Source organism: Sorex araneus, chromosome X (genome assembly GCF_027595985.1).
Source record: "Sorex araneus isolate mSorAra2 chromosome X, mSorAra2.pri, whole genome shotgun sequence".
NCBI classification, from domain to species: domain Eukaryota; kingdom Metazoa; phylum Chordata; class Mammalia; order Eulipotyphla; family Soricidae; genus Sorex; species Sorex araneus.
In genome coordinates, this window is record NC_073313.1 from 59,528,834 (window position 1) to 59,538,246 (window position 9,413).

Below are 9,413 nucleotides of genomic sequence, written 5' to 3' on the forward strand. Positions count from 1 at the left end.
CGCCGGCGCACCGCCCCTGTCCGGGTCAGCCCCGACCACGCCAGGGATCGGCCAATAAGGAGACGTGGGGGCGAAGGACTGGCCAATGGGGAGCGGGGTCGAGGGCTGAGAGGCGGGACGGCTCTGAGTCCGAGTGGACGTCGTTGCCGTGACAACGTGCGGCGCCGTCCGGTGGCGATGGTGAGTGGCAGCTGCTGGGAGGCGCGCGCGCGGGCTGAGCCATTCCCAGGCCTCGGGCGACCCGCCGCTGCTGCTGCGCACGTCCGCGCTCTGGGCGCCGCTTCTGCCCCGCGTCCGCGCCCGGAAGGCCTGGGTAGAGTCGCCCGTCGTCCCGCCGTGCCCGTCTTCCGTTCCTCCGGCTCTCGCTCCCCGCGGCCTTCCCTAGCCCCCACCCCCGGCCTCCCCAGCCCCCACCTCGGCCTCCCCAGCTCCCCACCTCGGGCCTCCCCAGCCCCCCATCCCGGACCTCCCCAGCCCCCACCCAGCTCTCCCTAGGGCCCCCATACCCCGCCTTCCCTAGCTCCCCACCCCATACCTCCCTAGCCCATCCCTTCTCTCCCTATTCCCCCATTCCACCCTTCCCCAGCTCCTCCTCCCTAGCCCCCACCTTCCCTAGCCCCCCACCCCACACCTTCCTTAGCCCCTCACTCTCGGGCCTTCCCTAGCCCCCTACCTGGACCTTTCCTAGTCCCCCCCTTCCCTGGCCCCCCACCCCCTGCCCTCCATAGCCCCTCCCCGACTTCCCTGGATTCCCCACACCTTCCCTATCCACCCCGCACCTTCTCTAGCCCGCCACTCCCTAGCCCTCCATCCCCCCTCTAGCGCCCCCCCCCCTTAACCTCCCACCCTGGCCCTTACTAGCCCCTCATCCTGGACTTCCCTAGCCCCTCTCACACCATAATCGCCTCTTGGCACCAATTTCCACCCCAAGCTGGTCCACTATTTTAAGGTGTATCTGACAGGGGGCTTTTGGGATTGAATTTCATGTGAGAGTACTTCAGGGGGAACCATGGCCAGTGAGCACTGCAGAACTCAGGTTCCCAGGTTCTGGGCGAGCTGATAAGTGTCAGCCCCAGTCAGCCTCCTGCTGAGCTGTTTTGGGGAGACGATTTCCCTTGAGAGGTGTCCAGGAAGCAGTGGTCAGCGCAGCGCTGCCCCTGGCACCATCGAGAGGGCAGGGTGCCTGAGAGAGGCCTTGGCACTGGCTTGGCAGGGGGGGGGGGGGCGGGACTGTCGCGTATGGTGTGAGCTGTGTTCCAGAGGTCTGCTTCTGTGTTTGTGGCATGCCTGAAGGCCTCAAGTGTGAAGAAGGCGAGCATGGCATCAGCCGCGCAGAGGAAGAGGGTGAGTCCGAAGCCAGAGCTCACGGAGGAGCAGATCCAGGAGGTCCGCGAAGCCTTCGATCTGTTCGATGCCGATGGAACCGGGACCATAGATGTTAAGGAGCTCAAGGCAAGTCCCGGCACCCGGCCCGATCCTGCTCTTCCCCCTGTAACAGGCTGACGCCCACCTCTGGGTGCCCAGCTCGCCTCACTTCAGCAGTGTGTGCACAATTGGGCCTGCCGGCCTGCAGCCCCACTGGGTGCACCCGTGCTTATCCATGCGACCTGTTTCTGTTGCAGGTGGCAATGAGGGCCCTTGGCTTTGAACCCAAGAAAGAAGAGATCAAGAAGATGATAAGCGAAATTGATAAGGAAGGGACTGGCAAAATGAACTTCAGTGACTTTTTGACTGTCATGACTCAGAAAATGGTAAGTTGGCTAAGTTAATCAGCCCATTTTCTGCCAGTAGGGGTAGGGTTGCAATCAGGACAGAAAGTGCCATCGAGAAAAGTCAGTGAAGGCTGGAGAATAACGTTTAGGATTTCTGGCCTAGAGTTTAGGTGCATAGGTTCTCGAGGACTCTGAAAGGCCACAGAGGCCCCGGGTCCAGGTGGGGAATAAATGTGCTCTCCTGCACCTGCTTTGTCAGGGTGAGGCACACAGGCTGTGGGGAATGTGGCAGCACCCACAGTAAGGGAAGGCCCTGTGTTTGGGTAGACTCCCATTTGCCTTCTCTTGTCTCCTGTTTGGGAATTTGGCAAATCCCGGCCTCAGCCCTTGGCCACTGTGTTTGTCACCACACTGCCTTCAACGCGTCCATTCTCTAGCCTCAGCTGTCCCCCTTTGCTACCACCCAAAGGGGCAGAAGACACGGTAGGATGTCGCTCCAGTTCTTCTTCCTCCCCAGAGAGGCCGTAGGACCTGGTGGTCTTGACTCGCCTCCTGCCTCTTCCCTGGGGTCCCCGCTGCCCTTGGGATTACGTGATTTTATGCTCATGGTGCAGGCCACCTGCTCCTGCTCTGCATTCCTTTTATGGCAGCTCACACCTGTGCTTCTCTCTGCACGAGGCACTGGAGAGATTCCTATTCTGTCACGCACTCAGCTGGCCTCCCAGCTGGCTCTCACTGGTTTGCTGTCCCTAGCCCCTTCAGGAGTAACTGCTCGGGATGTTCGGGTCAGGTTCAGCTTACCAGGGCAGTGCTGGGACAGCCCTTGTGCTTCTAAGGGGTGTCAGAGGCCTCCAGTACTAACCACCAGGAACTGAAAAAGGGTTACTCTTTATGCCTATGTTGACACAGCCCCTGGGCTCACAGTGAACTCCTTGCTTACACGGCACGCCTGAGGTCACACAGCATCCCTGGGCTCACACAGCACCTCTGGGTCCACACAGAAACCCTGGGATCACACTGCCCCCTAAGAATCACACTGCACCCTGGGCCCACACACACCCCTGGGTTCACCAGTACCACTGGTCCCACAAACACCCTGGGCCACACACACTCCTGAGCTCATACAATATTCCTGGGCCCACACAGCACCCTGGGGTCACACTACACTCAAGAGTTACACTGCACCTCTGGGCTAACACGGAGCCCCTAGGCTCACACTGCACACCCAAGACTAACACTTGGCCCCTGGGCTCACACTGTACCCAAGACTCACAATGCACTTCTAGGCTCACAAAACAACCCTGTGCTCACACTGCACCTAAGTCTTACACTGCACCCCTAGACTGATGCAGCAACCACGAGCTAACACTGCACCCATGACTAACACTGCAACCCTAGGCTCACACAGCACTTGTGGGTTCACACTCCACCCAGGTCTCACACTGCATCTCTAGGCTCACACAGCACCCATGAGCTCACATTGCACCCAAGACACACACTGCACCCCTGGGCTCACACAGCACCCTGGGCTCACACTGCACCCAAGACACACACTGCACCCCTGGGCTCACACAGCACCCTGGGCTCACACTGCACCCAAGACACACACTGCACCCCTGGGCTCACACAGCACCCTGGGCTCACACTGCACCCAAGACACACACTGCACCCCTGGGCTCACACAGCACCCTGGGCTCACACTGCACCCAAGACTCACACTGCATCTCTGGGCTAACACAGCAATCCTGGGCTCACACTGCACCCACAAATCTCAAGCACCCATAGGCTCACACACACCCTTGGACTTACACTGCACCCGGGACTCACAGAGCACCCTTGGGCACACACACTTTTGGGCTCACACTGCACCCACGTCTCACTCTACACCCCTAGGCTCACACAGCACTCAGGGCTCACATGCACCCAAGACTAACTCTACACCCCTGGGCCAACCCAGCAAGTCTGTACCCAAGACTGCACCCACAGCACCCAGGGCCCAACTGAACCCATGACTCACACTGCACCCTTGGTCTCATACACATGCTTGGGCTCACGCTGCACTCAAGTCTCACACTGCATCCGTAGGCTCACACAGGACCCTGGGCTCACACATCACTCCTGGGCTGACACTGTTCCCAAGTCTCACTGTGCACCCCATGGCGCACACACTTGGGCACACACTGCACCCAAGTCTCACTGTACACCTCTGGGCTAACACAGCACCCTCGGCTCACCCTACACCCAAGACAAACACTTCAACACTTGATTACAAGGCACCCTGGGCTCACACTGCATCCAACACTCACCGCACTTCTACGCTTACAGAACATGCCTGGACTCACACAGCAGCCTGGGCTCACACTGTACCCTCCACTCACCCTGCACCTGTGGGCTCACACTGCACTCAAAGTTCACACTGCAAACCTAGGCTCACACAGCACGCCAGGGCTCACACACACCCTTGCGTTCACACTGCACCCAAGTCTTACTTTGTACCCTAGGCTCACACACCACCCTGGGCTCACACTGCACACAAGGGCTAACACCGCACCCCTGGGCTTACGCCACCCAAGACTCACACTGCACCTCTCGGTTCACACACACGCTTGGACTCACATTGCACTCAAGTCTCACACTGCACCCCTAGGCTCACAGCACCCCTGGGATCACCCTGCACCCAAGACTTATTGCACCCTTGGGCTCACTGCACCCAAGTCGCATACGGCACCCCTATGCTCACAAAGCACCCCTAGGCTCACAGAGCACCCATAGGGTCACCCTGCACCCAAGATACACACTGCACCCCTGGGCTCACGCACACTCTTGGGATCACACTGCACCCAAGTGTCATGCTACTGGTCCCCAAGGCTCACACACTACCCTTGGCTCACACGCACCCTTGGGCACACACTGCACTCAAGTCTCACTCCACCCTGGGCTCACCCTGCACCCAAGACTAACACTTGAACCCTAGACTAACACAACACCCCTGGCCTCACACTCCAACCAAGACTCACACTGCACCCCTAGGCTCACACAGCACCTTTGGATCCAAAAAGCACCCTGGGCTCACCCTGCACCCAAGACTCACACTGTAACTCTGGGCTAGCACAGCAACCCCGAGCTTACACTGCACCCAAGTCTCACTCTGAACCCCTAGGCTCACACGGTACCCTGAGGTCACATTGCAACAAGTCTCACTCTGCACCACTGGGCTAACACAGCACCCTGGGGCTGACCCTGCACCCAAGACTCACACTTCACTCCAGACTCACACAGCACCCTAGGCTCACACTGCATTCGTCTCACTCTGCACCCCAAGACATACATAGCACCCATGGGCTAACACACACCCTTGGGCCTACATGCACCCAAGTCTCACCTTGCACCCCTGTGCTAACACAGCACCCCTGGGCTCAATCTGCACTCAAGACTAACACTGCACTCCGAGGCTCACAAAACACCCCTGGGCTCACACTGCACCCAAGTTTCACCATGCATCCCCAGGCTCACATAGCACCCATGGACACACACAGTGCACCCAAGTGTCTGCACTCCTGGGCTCACCCGGCACCCAAAACCAACACTTCAACCCTAAACTGACACAGCACCCCCGGGCTCACACTCCACTCAAGATTCACACTGCACCCAAGATTCACTCTTCACCCCTGAGCTCACGCTGAACACAAGAATCACACGGTACCCTGGGCTCACACTACACCCAAGACTCACTCTGCACCTCTGGGCCCACACACCCCTGGGTCCACACCTTATATGTAACATCACACCATGTCTCAAAGGTGGGAACACAACGAGGGTTTGTCACTTTCTTCTTTGCTCAACTAGTAATCAACTTAAATAGCTGTGGTAAATCTATTTCTAATATTTCTAGCAATGTCACTCTGTATGAGCACAGTAAGAGATATATCAAACTTAAAGTTTGGTTCTTCCTGAGGACATCTCACTGTCTCACTGTATATTCCAGACCACAGTCCTCAGGCCAGGTTATTCTTCCTAACACCAGCAGGGTCCTAATCTCGTCATTACTTTTGGATCATGACAGTATTGTTCATGACCATGCCTTGAGCATTGTGGCGCTTTGGCCTGGCCCATTTCAATGCCAGGGTAGCTCACAGCTTGCCCTGGGTCCATTCCGTCCCTGGTCAGGACGCTGCTTTTGGGGTGCTAGGAACTAAGGGCAACTGCGTTGAGAAAGCAGATGCCCAGGAGTAAATATTATTGGAGTCAGTCAACTTCCAAGTTACAAAGCATAATATTAGCTGTCTTCCTGTGTCCATACAGAAAGGACATTGCTTTAAAGTGAACTATGAGAAAGATGGAGAAAAGCAGTATTTAACTAACAATATAAGTGCAATGTCCTAGAAGGATCTGATATTACAAGTTAACAGAGTCTGATTAGGGGGAAAAGTGATAAACTGGTTGGGGTGGAGAGCACAGAGAAGAGTTTACAGATAAACAGAGTAATGGGAGTGACTGGGAGCACTATGATGGGTGTAACCAGATAAACCTAAGTTCCCTGCGGCAAGGCTGAAAGGACAAACCCAATGTTATCCTACACTGCTCCAAGGAGTCATGTCTGTCACTCGGGCCTGTGTCCTGAGCACTCTCATGGAGACTGGGTGGGGGAGCGTGGTGTTTCCCTCCTCATTGTGCTCTTCCTTCAGTCTGAGAAAGATACCAGAGAGGAAATCCTGAAAGCGTTCAAGCTCTTCGACGATGATGAAACTGGGAAGATCTCGTTCAAAAATCTCAAACGTGTGGCCGAGGAGTTGGGCGAGAACCTCCCTGACGAGGAGTTGCAGGTTGGTCCGGGCCGGCCCTGGGCGTCTCTCCTTCCTGCTCCTGGAGGAGGCACATTGCACAAACGTACTCACCATATTGGGTTTTGGGCCTCCCCCCTCCTGAGTGGCAAGTGTGCAAAAGCACGGGGCACATCTCTACTGGGTGTGCTGTGGCTGTTCATCACTCATATGCCACCCCCCCATCACAGCAGCAGCCTGAGCTAGCAGCCGTCCTCCCACACCGCTGTGAAGCAAGCAGAGCAGGTGGGAATTTGGAGTCTCAGCAGCTGCTTTGTTTTGTTTTGTTTTGTTTTGTTTTGTTTTAATGTTTTTTAATTTTATTGAATCACCGTGAGATAGTTACAAGCTTTCATATTTGGGTTACAATTTCACAATGATCAAACACCCATCCCTCCACCAGTGCACATTCCCTACCACCAATATCCCGGGTATATCCCCCCTTTCCCACCCTCCCCCTGCCTCTATGGCAGACAATATTCCCCATACTCTCTCTCTACTTTTGGGTATTATAGCTTGCAACACAGACACTGAGAGGTCATCATGTTTGGTCCATTATCTACTTTTGGCATGCATCTCCCATCCCAACTGGTTCCTCTAGCCATCATTTTCTTAGTGATGCCTTCTCTGTTCCATCTGCCTTCTCCCCTCTGCTCATGAAGCAGTCTTCCAGCTATGGGGCAATCCCCCTGGCCCTTGTATCTACCGTCCTTGGGTTTCAGCCTAATGTGATGTTATTTTATACTCCACAAATGAGTGCAGTCCCTCTATGTATGTCCCTCTCTTTCTGACTCATTTCACTTAGCATGATACTCTCCCTGTTTATCCATTTATAAGCAAATTTCATGACTTCATCTCTCCTAACAGCTGCATAGTATTCCATTGTGTAGATGCACGAAAGTTTCTTTAACCAGTCATCTGTTTTAGGGTATTCAGGTTGTTTCCAGATTTTGGCTTCAGCAGCTGCTTTTTAATGAAAAACCTGGGTCCCTTGACTGTTGCGCTGGCTAGGCGTCACCCACTTGGCTGCAGTGCTTCCACTCAGATTCAGCATCTGTCTACCGGACGTTGTGCCCTCTCTTGCTACCCTGGCTGTCACAGGTGCCCCCGGGAGGGTGCTTGGCATCTGTGTGGCAATGCTGGGGATTGAAGTTGGGGCCTTCACACTCACCAGGCAGGCATTCTGCTGCTGGATTTTTGCCGAGTGGAGTCTGGATTTTTGCCGAGTGGAGTTAGCATAATGTGACAGGCTACACTTATTTAAGGGCGTTCTAGGGGGTAATTCATGCATATTCATGAGGGGACAGGTGGGTATGCACAGTGGGGGAACATGAACATTCAGAACGAGTAGCACATACCACAGAAAGTGGCAGAGAAGTCCCCACCACTTCCCAGGGAGTAATTTCCGGGTGGTAATGGCTGAATGGGCATGGGGTCAGGGACACTGCACCACGCAGCCTCTACTGACCAGTTTTGTCCAGCTGGGGATCTGGGCTTCTTGTTAGTAGAAAAGTGTTTGTAAGATTGTCTTGATCCAATTTAAGCTTAAAAGTGCAGAAGAGTGGCTGCTTGAAGAGCAGAATTGTCACATCCTCCTGGCTATACCCCTCAGGCCAGTCCGCTTTGGTTTTTGTCAGGTGATGGCTTCGGCTGCACACAGCAGGGCTCTGGGAACTACCTATGAAATGGTGTCAGAACCGTGGTCGCTAGCCGTGTGCAAAGGAAGTTCCTCCCTTCCAGATTCTCTTTCCAGATGCTCTTTTTGCTTCCTTGCCTCTAATCTCTGTCTCCATTTGGAGGGGACGAGATGGGGCAGATTCACAAAACTTCTTTTATTTTTTTTTTGCTTTTTGGGTCACATCTGGCAATGCATACGGGTCACTCCTGGCCCTGCTTTCAGGAATTACCCCTGGCGGTGCTCAGAGGACCATATGGGATGCTGGGAATCAAACTTGGGTTGGCCGCGTGCAAGGCAAACACCCTACCCGCTGTGCTATTGCTCCAGCCCACAAACCTTCTTGATTTCACAGACCATGATCAAAACTTAGTGAGCAACCACATTTTCATTTCGCTTATGAATTCGTCTGACCTGGACTCTTCCTGTCGTGCAGGAAATGATTGATGAAGCTGATCGAGATGGAGATGGAGAGGTGAGTGAGCAGGAGTTTCTGCGCATCATGAAGAAGACCAGCCTTTACTGAGACCAGTCTGTTCGTCTCCACTGCAAGCACACACACCTTTAGCTTCAAGCCTGCCCTGCGTGAAATGGCTCCACAACACAAGCTCACCTCTGACCTCCCTGGCTAACTGGAGCCACCGCGGAACGTTTGCTTAGTTAGTTCTCTGTCAGAGGCTCTGACCACTTCAGTTCTCTAAGGCACATTAGCAGAGCACAGTTGAGAGGAGGAAAGGGCCTCAGAGCTTATACTTCCCTGCTGGTCGTGCTCCCCTCCTCCATGCATTCCACTTGTGGCCAGCCACAGAAGGGTTCTGGGACAAGCACATGTGTGCCCACGTGCCCCAGGCAGGGCTGTTTCTGATGGATCTCGTTTGATTGACACCTGAGCTTTCTCTTTTCTAAAACTCTCACTTGCATTTGGATGTGTATTTGTGCTATTTTGTTATGTCTTTAAAATAAATTCCTTCTTATTTTGAGCTTTTATTCTCAAAGGATGAGTTCTTTAGCCTCGGTTCATTTTTGAGACCGAAGGTTTTCAGCTGTCAGAAGGTTGAAAACCACCCATTCACCATCATTCCAACCACAGGTGCCCAAACTTAACTTGGTCTACTGCCTCCTGTTCAGAAAAAAAAAAAATCACCCAGTGCCCTTCTTTAAGTGATCGAACACAAAGTGTCCCCAACTGTATCTAAAACTAGCCCC

At 54.4% G+C, this 9,413-nt stretch overlaps 1 protein-coding gene across 2 annotated transcripts; it reads left to right on the forward strand.

Annotated features, from left to right (window-relative positions):
- The first annotated feature begins 103 nt into the window (after window positions 1-103).
- Window positions 104-9,187, forward strand: CETN2 (centrin 2). 2 transcript variants are annotated; one of them, XM_055121862.1, is made up of 5 exons: window positions 104-180; window positions 1,294-1,452; window positions 1,623-1,751; window positions 6,398-6,535; window positions 8,644-9,187. In XM_055121862.1, the coding sequence occupies exons 1-5, from the start codon at window positions 178-180 to the stop codon at window positions 8,731-8,733; spliced, it is 519 nt and encodes a 172-aa protein (XP_054977837.1). In that variant the 5' UTR covers window positions 104-177; the 3' UTR covers window positions 8,734-9,187. The 2 variants fall into 2 exon arrangements, with proteins under 2 accessions (XP_054977837.1, XP_012787738.1); XM_012932284.2 differs by having other exon boundaries at window positions 175-313.
- Window positions 9,188-9,413: the final 226 nt, after the last annotated feature.

Excerpts from the sequence above, each read along its gene's own strand:
- CETN2 (XM_055121862.1), top strand. Across the intron at positions 1,453-1,622 it reads TAGATGTTAAGGAGCTCAAG|GTGGCAATGAGGGCCCTTGG; the intron begins GCAAGTCCCGGC and ends TTTCTGTTGCAG. Across the intron at positions 6,536-8,643 it reads TCCCTGACGAGGAGTTGCAG|GAAATGATTGATGAAGCTGA; the intron begins GTTGGTCCGGGC and ends CCTGTCGTGCAG.